We start from the raw sequence: 22845 nt of genomic DNA, 5'->3' as shown, positions 1-22845 counted from the left end.
AACTGGGCTTCACCCTCGGGAGGGCGGGCGGGCGGGCATCGCAGCGTGGCTCAGTGGAAAGAGCCCGGGCTTGGGAGTCGGAGGTCGTGGGTTCGAATTCCGGCTCCGCCCATGGTCAGCTGGGTGCCTTTGGGCGAGTCACTTCTCTGGGCCTCAGTGACCTCACCTGGAAAATGGAAATGAAGACTATGAGCCCCACGTGGGACAACCTGATCACCTTGTATCCTCCCCTGCGCTTAGAACAGTGCTTGGTGCATAGTAAACACTTAATAAATGCCATCATTATTATTGTTATTAACTTCTCTGGGCCTCAGTGACCTCATCTGGAAAATGGAAATGAAGACTATGAGCCCCAAGGGGGGACAACCTGATCACCTTGTATCCTCCCCAGCGCTTAAATCAGTGCTTTGCACATAGTAAGCGCTTACCAAATGCCATCATTATTATTATTAACTTCTCTGGGCCTCAGTGACCTCATCTGGAAAATGGGGATGAAGACTATGAGCCCCACGTGGGATAACCTGATCACCTTGTATCCTCCCCAGCGCTTAGAACGGTGCTTGGTACATAGTAAATGCTTAATAAATGTCATCATTATTATTATTATTAACTTCTCTGGGCCTCAGTGACCTCATCTGGAAAATGGGGATGAAGACTATGAGCCCCACGTGGGACAACCTGATCACCTTGTATCCTCCCCAGCACTTAAAACGGTGCTTGGTACATAGTAAACGCTTAATAAATGCCATCATTATTATTATTATTATTATTATTATTAACTTCTCTGGGCCTCAGTGACCTCATCTGGAAAATGGGGATGAAGACTATGAGCCCCATGTGGGACAACCTGATCACCTTGTAACCTCCCCAGCGCTTAAAACGGTGCTTGGTACATAGTAAACGCTTACCAAATGCCATCATTATTATTATTATTAACTTCTCTTGGCCACAGTGACCTCATCTGGAAAATGGGGATGAAGATTATGAGCCCCAAGGGGGAACAACCTGATCACCTTGTATCCTCCCCAGTGCTTAAAACAGTGCTTGGTACATAGTAAACGCTTAATAAATGCCATCATTATTGTTGTTATTAACTTCTCTGGGCCTCAGTGACCTCATCTGGAAAATGGAAATGAAGACAATAAGCCCCAAGGGGGGACAACCTGATCACCTTGTAACCTCCCCAGCGCTTAAAACAGTGCTTGGTACATAGTAAAACGCTTAATAAATGCCATCATTATTATTGTTATTAACTTCTCTGGGCCTCAGTGACCTCATCTGGAAAATGGAAATGAAGACAATAAGCCCCAAGGGGGGACAACCTGATCACCTTGTATCCTCCCCAGTGCTTAAAATGTCTCTAAATGTTGCCGACTTGTCCTTCCCAAGCGCTTAGTACAGTGCTCTGCTCACAGTAAGCGCTCAATAAATACGATTCAGTGACTGAATGAATGAATAAGTGTCATACCCTAATGCCCGTTGTGGGTAGGGACCATCTCTAGATGTTGCCGACTTGTACTTCCTAAGCGCTTAGTACAGTGCTTTGCACATAGTAAGCGCTTAACAAATGCCATCATTATTATTATTATTATTAACTTCTCTGGGCCTCAGTGACCTCATCTGGAAAATGGGGATGAAGACTATGAGCCCCCCGGGGGACAACCTGATCACCTTGTATCCTCCCCAGCACTTAGAACAGTGCTTGGTACATATTAAACGCTTAATAAATGCCATCATTATTATTATTATTAACTTCTCTGGGCCTCAGCAACCTCATCTGGAAAATGGGGATGAAGACTATGAGCCCCCCGTGGGACAACCTGATCACCTTGTAACCTCCCCAGCGCTTAAAACAGTGCTCAGTACATAGTAAGCGCTTAATAAATGCCATCATTATTATCATTATTAACTTCTCTGGGCCTCAGTGACCTCATCTGGAAAATGGAAATGAAGACTATAAGCCCCAAGGGGGGGGACAACCTGATCAATCAATCAATCGTATTTATTGAGCGCTTACTGTGAGCGGAGCACTGTACTAAGCGCTTGGGAAGGACAAGTCGGCAACATCTAGAGACGGTCCCTACCCCACAGCGGGCACTAGGATACGACATTCATTCAGTTGTATTTATTGAGCGCTTACTGTGTGCAGAGCACTGTACTAAGCGCTTGGGAAGTACAAGTCGGCAACATCTAGAGATGGTCCCTACCCACAACGGGCATTAGGGTATGACATTCATTCATTCAGTCATTGAATCGTATTTATTGAGCGCTTACTGTGAGCAGAGCGCTGTACTAAGCGCTTGGGAAGGACAAGTTGGCAACATCTAGAGCCGGTCCCTACCCCACAGCGGGCATTAGGGTACGACATTCATTCAGTCATTGAATCGTATTTATTGAGCGCTTACTGTGGGCAGAGCGCTGTACTAAGCGCTTGGGAGGGGCAAGTTGGCAACATCTAGAGACGGTCCCTACCCCACAGCGGGCATTAGGGTACGACATTCATTCAGTCATTGAATCGTATTTATTGAGCGCTTACTGTGGGCAGAGCGCTGTACTAAGCGCTTGGGAGGGGCAAGTCGGCAACATCTAGAGACGGTCCCTACCCCACAGCGGGCATCAGGGTACGCCATTCATTCAGTCGTATTGACTGAGCGCTTCCGGTGTGCAGAGCGCTGTGCTAAGCGCTTGGGAGGGGCAGGTCGGCAACATCTGGAGACGGTCCCTACCCCACAGCGGGCACGAGGGTGCGGATTTCATTCCCTCAGCGGTATTTACTGAGCGCCTACCGTGAGCAGAGCGCCGCGCCAAGCGGCCGGGCAGGCTTGTCGGCATCGTGGTCTCGGTCCTCGCACCCGGGGCCGGCGGCGGTCAGCCGGGCCAGCAGCTCCCGGGGGCCCGGCGGGAGCCCGCCCAGCCGCGCCTCCGCCTCCAGGAAGTCCTCGTCGGCCAGCAGCGAGGCCAGCACGGCGACCAGGCGGCCCCGGTCGAAGGCCGCGTGGCGCGGGCCGGGGGCCAGCCGGGACTCTGCCACGGCCCGCAGGAAGCGGTAGAAGTCGGGGTAGTCGATGCCCGCGCAGGCCTTCAGCATCAGCTGCGGGAGGGCAGAATAATAAATAATAATAATAAATAATAATAATAATAATAATAAGTTGGGTATTTGAGAAGCGCTTACTAGGTGCTAAGCGCCGGGGAGGATACACTGATAATAATAATAATGACAATGATGGCATTTGTGAAGCGCTTGCTATGTGCCAAGCACTGTTCTAAGCACTGGGGATGATACGATGATAATAATAATAATAATAATGATGGCATTTGTTAAGTGCGTACTATGTGCAAAGCACTGGTCTAAGCACTGGGGAGGATATAATAATAATATCGGTGAAGCGCTTACTATGTGCAAAGCACCGCTCTAAGCGCTGGGGACAATGCGATAATAATAATAATAATAATAATAATGAATGGTGGCATTTGTGAAGCGCTTACTATGTGCAAAGCACTGTTTCTAAGCACTGGGGAGGATGCAATAGTAACAGTAATGATGATGGCATTTGTTAAGCGCGTACTATGTGCAAAGCACTGTTCTAAGCGCTGGGGAGGATACAATAATAATATTTGTTAAGCGCTTACTATGTGCAAAGCACCGTTCTAAGCGCTGGGGACAATGCGATAATAATAATAATAATAATAATGATGATGGCATTTGTGAAGCGCTTACTATGTGCAAAGCACCGTTCTAAGTGCTGGGGACGATACGATAATAATAATAATAATAATGATGGCATTCGTTAAGCACTTACTATGTGCAAAGCACCGTTCTAAGCACTGGGGGGGATGCAATAACAATAATAATAATAATAATAATGATGGCATTTGTTAAGCACGTACTATGTGCAAAGCACCATTCTAAGCACTGGGGAGGATGCAATAATAATAATAATAATAATAATGATGATGGCATTTGTGAAGAGCTTACTATGTGCAAAGTGCTGTTCTAAGTGCTGGGGAGGATACAATAATAGTAATAATAATAATGATGGCATTTGTTAAGCGCTTACTATGTGCAAAGCACTGTTCTAAGCGCTGGGGGGGATATAACACGATCAGGTTGTCCCACGGGGGGCTCTCAGTCAATCCCCATTTTTCAGATGAGGTAACTGAGGCTCAGAGAAGTTGAGTGACTTGCCCAAAGTCACCCAGCTGACAATTGGCGGAGTCGGGATTCGAACCCATGACCTCTGACTCCAAAGCCCGGGCTCTTTCCACTGAGCCACGCTGCTTCTCTAAGGTGGGGAGGTTACAAGGTGATGAGGTTGTCCCCCGTGGGGCTCCCAGTCTTCATCCCCATTTTCCAGATGAGGGAACTGAGGCCCAGAGAAGTGAAGTGACTTGTGCCCAAATTCACACAGCTGACAAGCGGCAGAGCCGGGATTTAATAACAATAATAATAATAATGATGGCATTTGTTAAGCGCTTACTATGTGCCAAGCACTGTTCTAAGCGCTGGGGGGGGGATACAATGGGATCAAGTTGTCCCATGGGGGGGCTCACAGAGAAGCAGCGTGGCTCAGTGGAAAGAGCCCGGGCTTTGGAGTCAGAGGTCATGGGTTCGAATCCCGACTCCACCACGTGTCTGCTGTGTGATCTTGGGCAAGTCCCTTGACTTCTCTGGGCCTCAGTTCCCTCATCTGTAAAACAGGGATTAAGACTGTGAGCCCCCCGTGGGACAACCTGATCACCCTGTATCCTCCCCAGCGCTTAGAACAGTGCTTGGCACATAGTAAGCGCTTAACAAATGCCAATTATTATTATTATTATTATTATCCCCATTTTCCAGATGAGGGAACCGAGGCCCAGAGGAGCGCCCAAGGTCACCCAGCTGACTAGCGGCGGGGCCGGGATTCGAACCCAGGGCCTCGGACTCCAAAGCCCCGGGCTCTTTTGGGATGGCCACTGCAGGGTGCCCGCCTCTCGCCCGCCTCACCTGGCAGTGCCCCGGCCAGTCGTCCATCACATCCCGCCACTGGGCCACCTCGCGCTGGACGGCCCCCAGCTGGGCCTGGAGGAAACGCCACATGGCCCCCACGTTGCCCCCGTTGACCCAGTTGTGGTTGATGGAGATGGTGTCGTCCTGTAAGGAGGCGGAGGGGATGGGTTGGACGCCTCTCGGCGGGCGGGGAAGAGTGGGGACCCGCCCCGTGTCTGCTGGGGCCCTCGCTTCCCTGGGCCTCATCTTCTAACAGCCATAATAATGACATTTATTAAGCGCTTACTATGTGCCAAGCACTGCTCTAAGCGCTGGGGAGGTTACAGGGTGATCGGGTCGTCTCACGGGGCGCTCGCAGTCTTCATCTATTTATTTATTTATTTATTTTACTTGTACATTTCTATCCTACTTATTTTATTTTGTTGGTAAGTTTGGTTCTGTTCTCTGTCTCCCCCTTTTAGACTGTGAGCCCACTGTTGGGTAGGGACTGTCTCTATGTGATGCCAATTTGTACTTCCCAAGCGCTTAGTACAGTGCTCTGCACATAGTAAGCGCTCAATAAATACGATTGATTGATTGATTTATTGATTGATTCATCCCCATTTTTTACAGATGAGGGAACTGAGGCCCGGAGAAGTGAAGCGACTCGCCCAAAGTCCCCCAGCTGACAAGTGGCGGAGCCGGAATTCGAACCCGTGACCTCGGACTCCAAAGCCCGGGCTCTTTCCCATTGAGCCGTGCTGCTTCTAGACTGGGAGCCCGCTGTTGGGTAGGGACCGTCTCTCGATGCTGCCGACTTGGACTTCCCAAGCGCTTAGTACAGTGCTCTGCACACAGTAAGTGCTCAATAAATAAGATTGAATGAATGAATAAATGAATGAATGAATGAAAAGGAGCAAGAGAAGCGTGGCTCAGTGGAAAGAGCCCGGGCTTTGGAGTCTGAGGTCAGGGGTTCGAATCCCGGCTCCGCCAAGTGTCAGCTGGGTGACTTTGGGCAAGTCACTTCACTTCTCTGGGCCTCAGTGACCTCATCTGGAAAATGGGGATGACGACTGTGAGCCCCCCCATGGGACCACCTCATCACCTTGTAACCTCCCCAACACTTAGAACAATGCTTGGGCACATAGTAAGTGCTTAATAAATGCCATCATTATTATTATTAGCATTATTATTATTATTATTATCTGGGCCTCAGTTCCCTCATCTGGGAACTGATCCCCGTAAAATGGGGATGAAGACTGTGAGCCCCCCGTGGGACAACCTGATCACCCTGTAACCTCCCCAGTGCTTAGAACAGTGCTTGGCACATAGTAAGCGCTTAATAGATGCTATCGTTATTATCAGTAGTAAGCGCTTCGCCACCGCGACGCTTTTAGACTGTGAGCCCGCTGTCGGGTAGGGACCGTCTCTCTATGTTGCCAACTTGTACTTCCCAAGTGCTTAGTCCAGTGCTCTGCACACGGTAAGCGCTCAATAAATACGATTGACTGATTGATTGACCGTCTCTCTATGTTGCCAACTTGTACTTCCCAAGCGCTTAGTCCAGTGCTCTGCACACGGTAAGCGCTCAATAAATACGATTGACTGATTGATTGACTGTCTCTCTATGTTGCCAACCTGTACTTCCCAAGCGCTTAGTCCAGTGCTCTGCACACGGTAAGCGCTCAATAAATACGATTGACTGATTGATTGACTGTCTCTCTATGTTGCCAACCTGGACTTCCCAAGCGCCTAGTCCAGTGCTCTGCACACGGTAAGCGCTCAATAAATACGATCGATTGATTGATTGATTGACCGTCTCTATATGTTGCCAACTTGGACTTCCCAAGCGCCTAGTCCAGTGCTCTGCACACGGTAAGCGCTCAATAAATACAATTGACTGATTGATTGACCGTCTCTCTATGTTGCCAACCTGGACTTCCCAAGTGCTTAGTCCAGTGCTCTGCACAAGGTAAGCGCTCAATTGATTGATTGATTGACTGTCTATGTTGCCAACTCGGACTTCCCAAGCGCCCAGTCCAGTGCTCTTCACACGGTAAGCGCTCAATAAATACGAGCGATAGACGGACTGACGGTTACCAGGTTGTGCACCTGGTGGTGCCAGCCGCTGGGGACGAAGAGGATCTCGCCGGCCTCCTGGATCACCTCCAGGGGCCGGGGCCGGGCACCGCGGGGGCCGGGGGGCGGGGCGCCGGGGGCGTCCAGTACGTCGGAGGGCAGGTTGCCGTGGCGATCGCGCAGGAAGTCCTCCTGCCCCGGCGGAAACAGCAGCCACCGCTTCCTCCCGCAGACGTTGGCGGACCAGCTGTACGAGTGGAACACGTCCGCGTGGAAGGGCGTCCTGTGGGCGCGGAGGGCCGTTAGTATTATTAGATCATCATATAGTATTATCATTATTAATACAGTATTAATACGCTATTTAATCATGCATTGTATATTGTCATTATTAACACATTATTAATATATTATTTTTATCGTATATTACATATGATTATCGTTATATCATTGACATATTATTTTTATTATATAGTATATGTCATTATCATTATTAATATATCATTGGCATATTACCTTTATTATATAGTATATGTCATTATCATTATTAATATATCATTGGCATATTACCTTTATTATATAGTATATGTCATTATCATTATTAATATATCATTGACATATTATTTTTATTATATAGTATATGTCATTATCATTATTAATATATCATTGGCATATTACCTTTATTATATAGTATATGTCATTATCATTATTAATATATCATTGACATATTACCTTTATTATATAGTATATGTCATTATCATTATTAATATATCATTGACATATTACCTTTATTATATAGTACATGTCATTATCATTATTAATATATCATTGACATATTACTTTTATTATATAGTACATGTCATTATCATTATTAATATATCATTGACATATTACCTTTATTATATAGTATATGTCATTATCATTATTAATATATCATTGGCATATTACCTTTATTATATAGTACATGTCATTATCATTATTAATATATCATTGACATATTATTTTTATTATATAGTATATGTCATTATCATTAATATATCATTGACATATTACCTTTATTATATAGTATATGTCATTATCATTATTAATATATCATTGGCATATTACCTTTATTATATAGTATATGTCATTATCATTATTAATATATCATTGACATATTACCTTTATTATATAGTATATGTCATTATCATTATTAATACATCATTGGCATATTACCTTTATTATATAGTATATGTCATTATCCTTATTAATATATCATTGACATATTACCTTTATTATATAGTATATGTCATTATCATTATTAATATATCATTGGCATATTACCTTTATTATATAGTACATGTCATTATCATTATTAATATATCATTGACATATTATTTTTATTATATAGTATATGTCATTATCATTAATATATCATTGACATATTACCTTTATTATATAGTATATGTCATTATCATTATTAATATATCATTGACATATTACCTTTATTATATAGTATATGTCATTATCATTATTAATATATCATTGACATATTACCTTTATTATATAGTATATGTCATTATCATTATTAATATATCATTGACATATTACCTTTATTATATAGTACATGTCATTATCATTATTAATATATCATTGACATATTACCTTTATTATATAGTATATGTCATTATCATTATTAATATATCATTGACATATTACCTTTATTATATAGTACATGTCATTATCATTATTAATATATCATTGACATATTACCTTTATTATATAGTATATGTCATTATCATTATTAATATATCATTGACATATTACCTTTATTATATAGTATATGTCATTATCATTATTAATATATCATTGACATATTACCTTTATTATATAGTATATGTCATTATCATTATTAATATATCATTGACATATTACCTTTATTATATAGTATATGTCATTATCATTATTAATATATCATTGACATATTACCTTTATTATATAGTATATGTCATTATCATTATTAATATATCATTGACATATTACCTTTATTATATAGTATATGTCATTATCATTATTATGTCATTGACATATTATTTTCATCATATATTATATGTCATTATCATTAATGATATATTATTAATATATTATTTTTATTATATGTCATTATCATTAATGATATATTAATATATTATTTTTATTATATGTTATATGTCATTATCATTATTAATATATTAGTATTGTTTTATCATATATTATATGTCGTTATCATTATTAATATATTAGTATTGTTTTATCATATATTATATGTCGTTATCATTATTAATATATTAGTATTGTTTTATCATGTTATATGTTATTAGCACCAATGTATCATTATTATATTATTTTTATTACAGATTACATGCCATCATTTTTAATATATCATCAATATGTTATTTTTATTATATTTTATCTGTCATCATCGTTATTAATATATCATCAATGTATTTATTTATTATATATTACATACAATATAATATTATAATGATTAATATGATATTAACATATTATTTTATTGCATGTTCTATATTATAATTATTGTAATTATATACTATTAATATTATATAATGGGAAGAAGCGTGGCTCTAGTGGGAAGAGCCCGGGCTTGGGAGGCAGAGGCCGCGGGTTCAAATCCCGGCTCCGCCACTTATCGGCTGGGTGACTTTGGTTAAGTCACTTCACTTCTCTGGGCCTCAGTTCCCTCATCTGTCAAATGGGGATGAAGACTGGGAGCCCCACGTGGGACAACCTGATCACCCTGTATCCTCCCCGGTGCTTAGAACAGTACTTTGCACGTAGTAAGTGCTTAATAAATACCATTATTATTATTATTATTATTAACAAATACCATTATTATTATTATTATTCTAGTAAGCACTTAATAAATGCCATCATTATTATTATTATTATTATTATAGGGGGCAGAGCTGGAATTAGAACCCGTGACCTTCCAAGGCCCAGGCCCGGGCTCTAGAGAAGCAGCGTGGCTCACTGGAAAGAGCCCGGGCTTCGGAGTCAGAGGTCGTGGGTTCGAATCCCAGCTCCGCCAGTTGTCAGCTGGGTGACTTCGGTTAAGTCACTTCACTTCTCTGGGCCTCAATTACCTCATCTGTGAAATGGGGATGAAGACTGTGAGCCCCCCGAGGGACAACCTGATCACCCTGTATCCTCCCCGGTGCTTAGAACAGTGCTTTGCACATAGCAAGCGCTTAATAAAATGCCATTATTATTATTATTATTATTATTATTAACAAATACCATTATTATTATTATTATTCTAGTAAGCGCTTAATAAATGCCATCATTATTATTATTAGGGTGCAGAGCCGGAATTAGAACCCATGACCTTCCAAGGCCCAGGCCCGGGCTCTAGAGAAGCAGCGTGGCTCAGTGGAAAGAGCCCGGGCTTGGGAGGCAGAGGTCGCGGGTTCGAATCCCACCTCCGCCACTTGTCGGCTGGGTGACCTTGAGTGAGTCACTTCACTGGGCCTCAGTTTCCTCATCTGGAAAACGGGGATGAAGACTACGAGCCCCCCGTGGGACAACCCGATCACCTTGTAACCTCCCCAGCGCTTAGAACAGTGCTTGGCACCTAGGAAGCGCTTAACAAATACCACCATTATCACCAGCGGCCGGAGCCCGAGGTCGTGGGTTCTAATCCCGGCTCCGCCGCTTGGTGACTGTGGGCGAGTCACTTCACTTCTCCGGGCCTCAGTTCCCTCGTCTGGAAAATGGGGGTGAAGACCGCGAGCCCCACGGGGGACAACCTGACGACCTCGTATCTCCCCGGGCGCTTAGGACAGCGCTTGGCACATAGTAAGCGCGGCGTCCATCGTCAGTGGGCCGTGCCCGGGCGGTGGGTCGGCGGGGGGGAAACTGAGGGCGAAGGGGCGTCTCACCAGGACCCCCGGGGTCCCATGTAGACGAAGCGATAGTCGTCGGCCCCGCAGGCGTCCAAGTACTCGTTCAGCCAGTCGGACGAGAAGTAGACGGGGGTGGTGTAAGCGTCGTGCTCGGGGAAGCTCCTGGCCCGCAACCGGAAGAAAAATAATAGTAATAATAATAATAATAATAATAATAATGGCATTTATTAACCATAATAAATAATAATGGCATTGATTAAGCGCTTACTAGGTGCCGAGCACTGTTCTAAGCGCTGGGGAGGTTACAAGGTAGTCAGGTTGGCCCCCGGGGGGCTCGCAGTCCTCATCCCTGTTTGACAGAGGAGGGAACTGAGGCCCACAAAATAATAATAATGATGATAATAATAATAATGGCATTTATTAACCATAATAAATAATAATGGCATTGATTAAGCGCTTACTAGGTGCCGAGCACTGTTCTAAGCGCTGGGGAGGTTACAAGGTAGTCAGGTTGGCCCACGGGGGGCTCACGGTGCTCATCCCCGTTTGACAGAGGAGGGAGCTGAGGCCCACAGAATAATAATAATAATAATAATAATAACAATGGCATTTATTAAGCGCTTACTAGGTGCCGAGCACTGTTCTAAGCGCTGGGGAGGTTACAAGGTAGTCAGGTTGGCCCACGGGGGGCTCACGGTGCTCATCCCCGTTTGACAGAGGAGGGAACTGAGGTCCACAGAATAATAATAATGATACTAATAATAATAATAATAATAATAATGGCATTTATTAACCATAATGAATAATAATGGCATTGATTAAGCACTTACTAGGTGCCGAGCACTGTTCTAAGCGCTGGGGAGGTTACAAGGTAGTCAGGTTGGCCCCCGGGGGGCTCGCAGTCCTCATCCCCGTTTGACAGAGGAGGGAACTGAGGCCCACAGAATAATAATAATAATAATAATGGCATTTATTAAGCGCTTACTAGGTGCCGAGCACTGTTCTAAGCGCTGGGGAGGTTCCAAGGTAGTCAGGTTGGCCCACGGGGGGCTCACAGTGCTCATCCCCGTTTGACAGAGGAGGGAACTGAGGCCCACAGTAATAATAATAATAATAATAATAATAATAAAATAATAATAATGATAATAATAATGGCATTTATTAACCATAATAAATAATAATGGCATTTATTAAGCGCTTACTAGGTGCCGAGCACTGTTCTAAGCGCTGGGGAGGTTACAAGGTGATCAGGTTGGCCCACGGGGGGCTCACAGTCCTCATCCCCGTTTGACAGAGGAGGTCACTGAGGCCCACAGAATAATAATAATGATAATAATAATAATAATAATAATGGCATTTATTAACCATAATAAATAATAATGGCATTGATTAAGCGCTTACTAGGTGCCGAGCACTGTTCTAAGCGCTGGGGAGGTTACAAGGTAGTCAGGTTGGCCCCCGGGGGGCTCGCAGTCCTCATCCCCGTTTGACAGAGGAGGTCACTGAGGCCCACAGAATAATAATAATAATAATAATGGCATTGATTAAGCGCTTACTAGGTGCCGAGCACTGTTCTAAGCGCTGGGGAGGTTACAAGGTAGTCAGGTTGGCCCACGGGGGGTTCAGAGTCCTCATCCCCGTTTGACAGAGGAGGGAACTGAGGCCCACAGAATAATGATAATAATAATAATAATAATAATGATAATGGCATTTATTAACCATAATAAATAATAATGGCACTGATTAAGCGCTTACTAGGTGCCGAGCACTGTTCTAAGCGCTGGGGAGGTTACAAGATGATCAGGTTGTCCCACGGGGGGCTCACAGTCCTCATCCCCGTTTGACAGAGGAGGGAACTGAGGCCCGGAGAAGAATAATAATAATAATAATAATAATAGCATTTATTAAGCGCTTACTAGGTGCCAAGCACTGTTCTAAGCGCTGGGGAGGTTCCAAGGTGATCAGGTTGTCCCCCGTGGGGCTCATGGTCTTCATCCCCATTTGACAGAGGAGGGAACTGAGGCCCGGAGAATCAATCAATCGTATTTATTGAGCGCTTACTGTGTGCAGAGCACTGCACTAAGCGCTTGGAGAAGTGAATTGACTCGCCCAAAGTCACCCAGCTGACAAGTGGCGGAGCCGGGATTTGAACCCGCGACCTCGGACTCCCAAGCCCGGGCTTAACGAACACTGAAATAAATATTCTCCACCCGGGCCGGGCCTACTAACTCCACTGGGCTCTCCCAGGCGCTCAGTACAGTGCTCTGCACACGGTAAACTCTCAGCTCCTTGAGGGGAGGGATCGTGTCTGTTTCTTGCTGTACGGACCTCTCCCAAGCGCTCAGTACAGTGCTCTGCACACGGTAAACTCTCAGCTCCTTGAATGGAGGGATCGTGTCTGTTTCTTACTGTACTAACCCCTCCCAAGCGCTCAGTACAGTGCTCTGCACATGGCAAACTGTGAGCTCCTTGAGGGGAGGGACCGTGTCTGTTTCTTGTTATACTGATCTCTCTCAAGCGCTCAGTACAGTGCTGTGCACATGGTAAGCTCTCACGGGAGGGATCGTGTCTGTTTCTTATTGTACTGACCTCTCCCAAGCGCTCAGTACAGTGCTCTGCACACGGTAAACTCTCAGCTCCTTGAGGGGAGGGATCATGTCTGTTTCTTGCTGTACTGACCTCTCCCAAGCGCTCAGTACAGTGCTGTGCACACAGTAAACTGTCAGGGGAGGGATCGTGTCTGCTTCTTGTTATACTGACCTCTCCCAAGCGCTCAGTACAGTGTTGTGCACACAGCAAACTGTCAGGGGAGGGATCGTGTCTGTTTCTTGCTGCACTGACCTCTCCCAAGCGCTCAGTACAGTGCTGTGCACACAGTAAAGTGTCAGGGGAGGGATCGTGTCTGTTTCTGGCTGCACTGATCTCTCCCAAGCGCTCAGTACAGTGCTCTGCACATAGTAAACTGTCAGGGGAGGGATCGTGTCTGCTCCTTGTTATACTGACCTCTCCCAGGCGCTCAGTACAGTGCTGTGCACACAGTAAAGTGTCAGGGGAGGGATCGTGTCTGCTTCTTGTTATACTGACCTCCCCCAAGTGCTCAGTACAGTGCTCTTCACACAGCAAACTTGTCAGGGGAGGGATCGTGTCTGCTCCCTGTTATACCGGCCTCTCCCAAGCGCTCAGTACACAGTAAAGTGTCAGGGGAGGGATCGTGTCTGTTTCTGGCTGCACTGACCTCTCCCAAGCGCTCAGTACAGTGCTCTGCACATAGTAAACTGTCAAGGGAGGGATCGTGCCTGTTCCTTGCTGCACTGACCTCTCCCAAGCGCTCAGTACAGTGCTCTGCACACAGTAAACTGTCAGGGGGAAATCGTGTCCGCTTCTTGTGATACTGACCTCTCCCTAGCGCTCAGTACAGTGCTGCGCACACAGCAAACTTGTCGGGGGAGGGATTGTGTCTGCTCCTTGTCATACTGGCCTCTCCCAAGCGCTCAGTACACAGTAAACTGTCAAGGGAGGGATCGTGTCTGTTTCTGGCTGCACTGATCTCTCCCAAGCGCTCAGTACAGTGCTCTGCACACAGTAAACTGTCAGGGGAGGGATCGTGTCTGCTCCTTGTTATACTGGCCTCTCCCAAGTGCTCAGTACACAGTAAAGTGTCAGGGGAGGGATCGTGTCTGTTTCTGGCTGCACTGATCTCTCCCAAGCGCTCAGTACAGTGCTCGGCACACAGTAAACTGTCAGGGGGAAATCGTGCCTGCTTCTTGTGATCCTGACCTCTCCCAAGCGCTCAGTACAGTGCTCTGCACACAGCAAACTTGTCAGGGGAGGGATCGTGTCTGCTCCTTGTTATACCGGCCTCTCCCAAGCGCTCAGTACACAGTAAAGTGTCAGGGGAGGGATCGTGTCTGTTTCTGGCTGCACTGATCTCTCCCAAGCGCTCAGTACAGTGCTCTGCACATAGTAAACTGTCAGGGGAGGGATCATGTCTGCTCCTTGCTATACTGACCTCTCCCAAGCGCTCAGTACAGTGCTCTGCACACAGTAAAGTGTCAGGGGAGGGATCGTGTCTGTTTCTTGCTGCATTGATCTCTCCCATTCGCTCAGTACAGTGCTCTGCACACAGTAAAGTGTCAGGGGAGGGATCGTGTCTGCTTCTTGTTATACTGACCTCTCCCAAGCGCTCAGTACAGTGCTCTGCACACAGTAAACTGTCAGGGGGAAATCGTGCCTGCTCCTTGTGATACTGACCTCTCCCAAGCGCTCAGTACAGTGCTGTGCACACAGGAAACTGTCAGGGGAGGGATCGTGTCTGCTCCTTGTTATACCGGCCTCTCCCAAGCGCTCAGTACACAGTAAAGTGTCAGGGGAGGGATCGTGTCTGTTTCTGACTGCACTGATCTCTCCCAAGCGCTCAGTACAGTGCTCTGCACATAGTAAACTGTCAGGGGAGGGATCATGTCTGCTCCTTGCTATACTGACCTCTCCCAAGCGCTCAGTACAGTGCTCTGCACACAGTAAAGTGTCAGGGGAGGGATCGTGTCTGTTTCTTGCTGCATTGATCTCTCCCATTCGCTCAGTACAGTGCTCTGCACACAGTAAAGTGTCAGGGGAGGGATCGTGTCTGCTTCTTGTTATACTGACCTCTCCCAAGCGCTCAGTACAGTGCTCTGCACACAGTAAACTGTCAGGGGGAAATCGTGCCTGCTCCTTGTGATACTGACCTCTCCCAAGCGCTCAGTACAGTGCTGTGCACACAGGAAACTGTCAGGGGAGGGATCGTGTCTGCTCCTTGTTATACCAGCCTCTCCCAAGCGCTCAGTACACAGTAAAGTGTCAGGGGAGGGATCGTGTCTGTTTCTGACTGCACTGATCTCTCCCAAGCGCTCAGTACAGTGCTCTGCACATAGTAAACTGTCAGGGGAGGGATCATGTCTGCTCCTTGCTATACTGACCTCTCCCAAGCGCTCAGTACAGTGCTCTGCACACAGTAAAGTGTCAGGGGAGGGATCGTGTCTGTTTCTTGCTGCATTGATCTCTCCCATTCGCTCAGTACAGTGCTCTGCACACAGTAAAGTGTCAGGGGAGGGATCGTGTCTGCTTCTTGTTATACTGACCTCTCCCAAGCGCTCAGTACAGTGCTCTGCACACAGTAAACTGTCAGGGGGAAATCGTGCCTGCTCCTTGTGATACTGACCTCTCCCAAGCGCTCAGTACAGTGCTGTGCACACAGGAAACTGTCAGGGGAGGGATCGTGTCTGCTCCTTGTTATACCAGCCTCTCCCAAGCGCTCAGTACACAGTAAAGTGTCAGGGGAGGGATCGTGTCTGTTTCTGACTGCACTGATCTCTCCCAAGCGCTCAGTACAGTGCTCTGCACATAGTAAACTGTCAGGGGAGGGATCATGTCTGCTCCTTGCTATACTGACCTCTCCCAAGCGCTCAGTACAGTGCTCTGCACACAGTAAAGTGTCAGGGGAGGGATCGTGTCTGCTCCTTGTGATACCGGCCTCTCCCAAGCGCTCAGTACACAGTAAAGTGTCAGGGGAGGGATCGTGTCTGTTTCCGGCCGCACGGGCCCCTCCCAAGCGCTCAGTACAGTGCCCCCCCCCGCCCCCGGGAAGCGCTCGCCGACGTACCTCGCCATGTGCCAGTCCTTGAGGTAGAGGCAGCCCCGGGGGGAGGCGTACCCGCTCCGGATGTGGTCCATCCAGTAGTCCAGGTAGTCCCGCAGCGGCATGGCCTCCTTGGGGTTGGCGTCGCGCTCCCAGGCGTCGCAGCGAACCACGGGGACCACGGCCTCCCCTGCAAACGGCATCCCCCAAGTAGTCAATCCAGCGTATTTACTGAGCGCTTCCGGGGTGTGGAGCACTGTACTGAGCGCTTCGGAGGTCCAAGCTGGGACTATCGAGAGACGGCGGGATCGCCGTCTGGTCCGTCCCGAGCGCTCGGGCCGCGGGCAGCGGGCTGGACGAGGGAGTGGGAGGGGGAGTGGGAGGATTGGGGCGGGATTGGAACCCAGGACCTACCGAATCGCCGCCGCAGGTAGGCGAAGTCCGGGCCGCCGGCGGGCGCGACCCAGCGGGCCCGGCCGCCCCAGCCGGCCGTGAAGGCGGCCGACAGGAGGCAGGGGACGTTGGGGAGGACGTAGCCCCCGAAGAAGTCGCCGTACCCCAGCGCCGACGCCTCCTCGATGAAGTCCACGGGGCCCCGGGGGCGGCTCTCACACTCCCCGGCCATCCGCTGCGTGTGCGCGGACGGTGGGCGCTCAGTACGGTCCGCCCGCCGGGCGACGTCCGGCTGCGGGGGCGAAGGACGGGTGAGGCCCGCGTCTGGAGAGGTCGTTCCGTCGCACGTGCTGAGCGCTTACCGGGTGCGCGGCGCTGTACTGAGCGCCTGGGAAGCACGAGGCCGCAGCAGGGAGAGAACGGGGATGAACGCCGGGAGCCCCCCCGTGGGACAACCTCATCACCTTAATAACGATAATAACAATAATAACAGCATTTATTAAGCGCTTACTAGGTGCCAAGCACTGTTCATAATAATAATAATAATAATGGTATTTATTAAGCGCTTACCAGTTGCCAAGCACTGTTAATAATAATAATGATAATGATGATGGTATTTATTAAGCGCTTACTAGGTGCCAAGCACTGTTAATAATAATAATAATAATAATAATAATGGTATTTATTAAGCGCTTACTAGGTGCCAAGCACTGTTAATAATAATAATAATAATAATGATAATGGTATTTATTAAGCACTTACTAGGTGCCAAGCATTGTTAATAATAATAATAATAATGGTATTTATTAAGCGCTTACTAGGTGCCAAGCACTGTTAATAATAATAATAATAATGATAATGATGATGGTATTTATTAAGCGCTTACTAGGTGCCAAGCACTGTTAATAATAATAATAATAATAATAATAATAATAATAATAATAATAATGGTATTTATTAAGCGCTTACTAGGTGCCAAGCACTGTTAATAATAATAGTAATGATAACAATGATGGTATTTATTAAGCGCTTACTAGGTGCCAAGCACTGTTAATAATAATAATAACAATAATAATAATAATAATGGTATTTATTAAGCGCCAAGCACTGTTAATAATAATAATAATAATGGTATTGATTAAGCACTGACTTGGTGCCTAGCACTGCTAATAATAATAATTTTTATTATAACGATGGTATTTATTAAGCGCTTACTAGGTGCCAAGCACTGGTTATAATAATAATAGTATTTATTAAGCGCTTACTAGGTGCCAAGCACTGTTAATAATAATAATAATAATAATAATAATAATGGTATTTATTAAGCGCCAAGCACTGTTAATAATAATAATAATGGTATTGATTAAGCACTGACTTGGTGCCAAGCACTGCTAATAATGATAATAATTATTATAACGATGGTATTTATTAAGCGCTTACTAGGTGCCAAGCACTGGTTATAATAATAATAGTATTTATTAAGCGCTTACTAGGTGCCAAGCACTGTTAATAATTAATAATAATAATAATAATAATAATAATAATGATGATGGTATTTATTAAGCACTTACTAGGTGCCAAGCACTGTTAATAATAATAATAATGGTATTTATTAAGCACTTACTAGGTGCCAAGCACTGTTGATAATAATAATAATAATGATGATGATGGTATTTATTAAGCGCTTACTAGGTGCCAAGCACTGTTAATAATAATAATAATAATAATAATAATGATAATAATAATAATAATGATGGTATTTATTAAGTGCTTACTAGGTACCAAGCACTGTTAATAATAATAATAATAATAATAATGGTATTGATTAAGCACTGACTTGGTGCCAAGCACTGCTAGTAATAATAATTATTATTATAATGATGGCATTTATTAAGCGCTTACTAGGTGCCCAGCACTGGTTATAATAATAATAGTATTTATTAAGTGCTTACTAGGTGCCAAGCACTGTTCATAAGAATAATAATAATAATGATGGTATTTATTAAGCGCTTACTAGGTGCCAAGCACTGTTAATAATAATAATGATAATAATAATGATGGTATTTATTAAGCGCTTACTAGGTGCCAAGCACTGTTAATAATAATAATAATAATAATAAATAATGATGGCATTTATTAAGCGCTTACTAGGTCCCAAGCACTGTTCATAATCATAATAATAACGATGATGGTATTTATTAAGCGCTTACTAGGTGTCATAGTAATAATGATGGTATTTATTAAGCGCTTACTAGGTGCCAAGCACTGTTTATAATCATAATAATAATAATGGTATTTATTAAGCGCTTACTAGGTGCCATAGTAATAATGATGGTATTTATTAAGCGCTTACTAGGTGCCAAGCACTGTTAATCATAATAATAATAATAATGGTATTTATTAAGCGCTTACTAGGTGCCAAGCACTGTTGATAATAATAATAATAATGATGATGATGGTATTTATTAAGTGCTTACTAGGTGCCAAGCACTGTTCATAATAATAATAATAATAATAATGATGGTATTTATTAAGCGCTTACTAGGTTCCAAGCACTGTTAATAATAATAATAATGATAATAATAATGATGGTATTTATTAAGCGCTTACTAGGTGCCAAGCACTGTTAATAATAATAATAATAATAATAATAATAATGGTATTGATTAAGCACTGACTTGGTGCCAAGCACTGCTAATAATAATAATTATTATTATAATGATGGTATTTATTAAGCGCTTACTAGGTGCCAAGCACTGGTTATAATAATAATAGTATTTATTAAGCGCTTACTAGGTGCCAAGCACTGTTAATAATAATAATAATAATAATAATGATGATGATGGCATTTATTAAGCACTTACTAGGTGCCAAGCACTGCTAATAATAATAGTAATAATAACAATGATGGTATTTATTAAGCACTTACTAGGTGCCAAGCACTGTTAATAACAACAATAATAATAAGAATAATAATAATGGTATTTATTAAGCGCCTACTAGGTGCCAAGCACTGTTAATACTACTACTACTACTACTACTACTAATAATAATAATAATAATAATGGCATTTATTAAGCGCTTACTAATCCGGAGGGGAGGGGGGCTATAGAGGGCATCAAATCCGGAGGGGAGGAAGACTGTAGAGGACGCCAAACCACGTGGAGAGGAGGAGGGCTGTAGAGGACGCCAAACCTCCTGGGGAAGGGCTGGGGAGGACGCCAAACCCTGTTTGGAGGTGGAGGGCTGTGGAGGACGCCAAATCCGGGGGCGAGGAGGGCTGTGGAGGACGCCAAACCACGTGGAGAGGAGGAGGGCTGTAGAGGACTCCAAACCTCCTGGGGAAGGACTGGGGAGGACGCCACTCCACGTGGGGAGGGGGAGGGCTGGGGAGGACGCCAAATCCGGAGGAGGGGAGGGCTGTAGAGGACGCCCTGGAGAAGAAGGACTGTGGAGGACGTCAAACCTCGTAGGAAGGAGGAGGGCTGTGGAGGACGTCAAATGGCGCGGGGAGGGGGAGGAGGAGGGGGGCTGTAGTGGACGCCAAACACCACGTGGGGAGGGGGAGGGCTGTGGAGGACGCCAAACCTCCTGGAGAAGAAGGACTGTGGAGGACGTCAAACTTCGTGGGAAGGAGGAGGGCTGTGGAGGACGTCAAATGGCGCGGGGAGGGGGAGGAGGAGGAGGGCTGTAGTGGACGCCAAACACCACGTGGGGAGGGGGAGGGCCGTGGAGGACGCCAAATCCGGAGGAGGGGAGGGCTGTCCTGCAGTCTGGTGCTCTGCACACCATAAGCGCTCAATAAATACGATTGATTGATTGATTGTAGTGGACGCCAAACCTCCTGGAGAAGAAGGACGTCAAACTTCGTAGGAAGGAGGAGGGCTGTGGACGACGTCAAATGGCGCGGGGAGGGGGAGGAGGAGGAGGGCTGTAGCGGACGCCAAACTACGTGGGGAGGGGGAGGGCTGTGGAGGACGCCAAATCCGGAGGAGGGGAGGGCTGTAGAGGACGCCAAACCTCCTGGAGAAGAAGGACTGTGGAGGACGTCAAACTTCGTGGGAAGGAGGAGGGCTGTGGAGGACGTCAAACACCACGTGGGGAGGAGGGGAGGAAAAGGGCGGGAGCTTGGCCGCGCCTGCGCAGTCGCCGGGCCCGAAGGGCGCGCCGCCTCGCGCCCCCGCGCCTGCGCAGAACCGCCCGGAAACGGAACGTCGGAGGCCGGGGACTCGCCTTCCGGGCGGGCCGAAATAGCCGACGGACCCGCGGGGCGCCCCCTGCCGGCTGGGGCAGGGCGGCGCAGGGCGGGGTCCGGAAGTCGCCCGCCGCCGCCGCCCCCCCCACCCCAGGCCGGGCGCGCCTGCGCACACGATACCTGCTCCCCTCCCTCACGGAGGCGGCCAGTACATAGTATCGCGACGCCCCCCCCCGGTGCTCCGGGGGCGGCCGGTTGGAGCTCCAGGCCCGCGGACTCGCGCCCCGCGCGTCACTTCCGGTTCCGGCGCATCCCCCGCCTCGGTTGCCGTGGCAACGCCCGCCCCTCCGAAGGGAGAAGCTGATTGGCCGGGCCGGGGAGGGGGAGGCCCCGTGGGAACCAATCCGGCGCTGGGGTTTATTGGGCGCCTCCTGAGTGCGGAGCACTGTACTAAGCGCTCGACTCAGCGAAGCAGGGCCGCCCAATGGGTAGAGCCCAAGCTGGGGACTCAGGAGGACCTGGGTTCTAATCCCGGCCCCGCCACTTGTCCGCTGTGTGACCTTGGGCAAGTCGTTTCACTTCTCTGGGCCTCAGTTCCCTCATCTGGAAAATGGGGATGAAGACTGGGAGCCCCACGGGGGACAACCTGATCGCCTCGTCACCTCCCCAGCGCTTAGAACAGTGATTGGCACATAGGAAGCGCTTAATAAATGTCATTTAAAAAGTCACATCACTTCTCTGTGCCTCAGTTCCCTTACCTGTCAAATGGGGATGAAGACCGTGAGCCCCCCGTTGGACAACCTGATCTCCTTGCAACCTCCCCAGCGCTTAGAACAGTGCTTGGCACATAGTAAGCGGTTAACAAATGCCATCATCCTTATTATCATTATTCTCTGTGCCTCAGTTCCCTCATCTGTCAAATGGGGATGAAGAGTGTGAGGCCCCCGGGGGGCAACCTGATCACCTTGTAACCTCCCCAGTGCTTAGAACAGTGATTGGCACATAGTAAGCGCTTAATAAATGCCATTAAAAAAGTCACATCACTTCTCTGTGCCTCAGTTCCCTTGCCTGTCAAATGGGGATTAAGACCGTGAGCCCCCCGTGGGACAACCTGATCACCTTGTCACCTCCCCAGCGTTTAGAACAGTGCTTGGCACATAGTAAGCGCTTAACAAATGCCATCATCCTTATTATCATTATTCTCTGTGCCTCGGTGACCTCATCTGTCAAATCGGGATGAAGACTGTGAGCCCGAAAGGGGACAACCTGATCACCTTGTAACCTCCCCAGCGTTTAGAACAGTGCTTGGCACATAGTAAGCGCTTAACAAATGCCATCATCCTTATTATCATTATTCTCTGTGCCTCAGTTCCCTCATCTGTCAAATGGGGATGAAGACTGTGAGCCCCCCCGGGGGACAACCTGATCACCTTGTAACCTCCCCAGCGCTTAGAACAGTGCTTGGCACATAGTAAGCGCTTAATAAATACCATCATTATTATTATTATTATTATTTGGGGTAAATTTAACCACCAGCAGGAAGGCCCGCCTGTGAGGCTCTGGTGTTTAGGGGCCGTTTCCCTTTTCCTTTCCTTTCAATCGTTCATTCCCTCATTCAGAAGTATTTATTGAGCGCTTCCTGGGTGCAGAGCACTGTACTAAGCGCTTGGGGAGTCCAAGTTGGCAACATATAGAGACGGTCCCTACCCAACAGTGGGTT

At 46.4% G+C, this 22845-nt stretch overlaps 1 protein-coding gene across 5 annotated transcripts; it reads right to left on the bottom strand.

Moving 5' to 3' along the window:
* Positions 1–123: 123 nt before the first annotated feature.
* JMJD4 (jumonji domain containing 4) lies at positions 124–21382 on the bottom strand. Of its 5 annotated transcripts, XM_038755791.1 has the most exons (9): positions 21306–21355; positions 20772–20815; positions 16952–17394; positions 16562–16727; positions 10960–11085; positions 7067–7328; positions 4985–5131; positions 2787–3091; positions 124–166 (listed from the first exon to the last, which is right to left on the bottom strand). In XM_038755791.1, the coding sequence occupies exons 3-9, from the start codon at positions 17160–17162 to the stop codon at positions 163–165; spliced, it is 1221 nt and encodes a 406-aa protein (XP_038611719.1). In that variant the 5' UTR covers positions 17163–17394; positions 20772–20815; positions 21306–21355; the 3' UTR covers positions 124–162. The 5 variants fall into 5 exon arrangements, with proteins under 5 accessions (XP_038611719.1, XP_038611718.1, XP_038611720.1 ...); XM_038755790.1 differs by lacking the exon at positions 20772–20815 and having other exon boundaries at positions 21306–21382; XM_038755792.1 differs by lacking the exon at positions 20772–20815 and having other exon boundaries at positions 16952–17222; positions 21306–21376.
* Positions 21383–22845: the final 1463 nt, after the last annotated feature.

The sequence above is a fragment of the Tachyglossus aculeatus genome, chromosome 13 (assembly GCF_015852505.1).
Source record: "Tachyglossus aculeatus isolate mTacAcu1 chromosome 13, mTacAcu1.pri, whole genome shotgun sequence".
NCBI lineage: Eukaryota > Metazoa > Chordata > Mammalia > Monotremata > Tachyglossidae > Tachyglossus > Tachyglossus aculeatus.
The sequence above is the reverse complement of the archived record's forward strand: the minus strand, read 5'-3'. Positions and strand labels throughout refer to the sequence as shown.

Excerpts from the sequence above, each read along its gene's own strand:
- JMJD4 (XM_038755790.1), bottom strand. The coding sequence starts at position 17,162 with ATGGCCGGGGAGTGTGAGAGCCGCCCCCGGGGCCCCGTGGACTTCATC. Across the intron at positions 5,132-7,066 it reads ACCACCAGGTGCACAACCTG|GACGACACCATCTCCATCAA; the intron begins GTAACCGTCAGT and ends GCCTCCTTACAG. Across the intron at positions 3,092-4,984 it reads ACTGGCCGGGGCACTGCCAG|CTGATGCTGAAGGCCTGCGC; the intron begins GTGAGGCGGGCG and ends GCCCTCCCGCAG.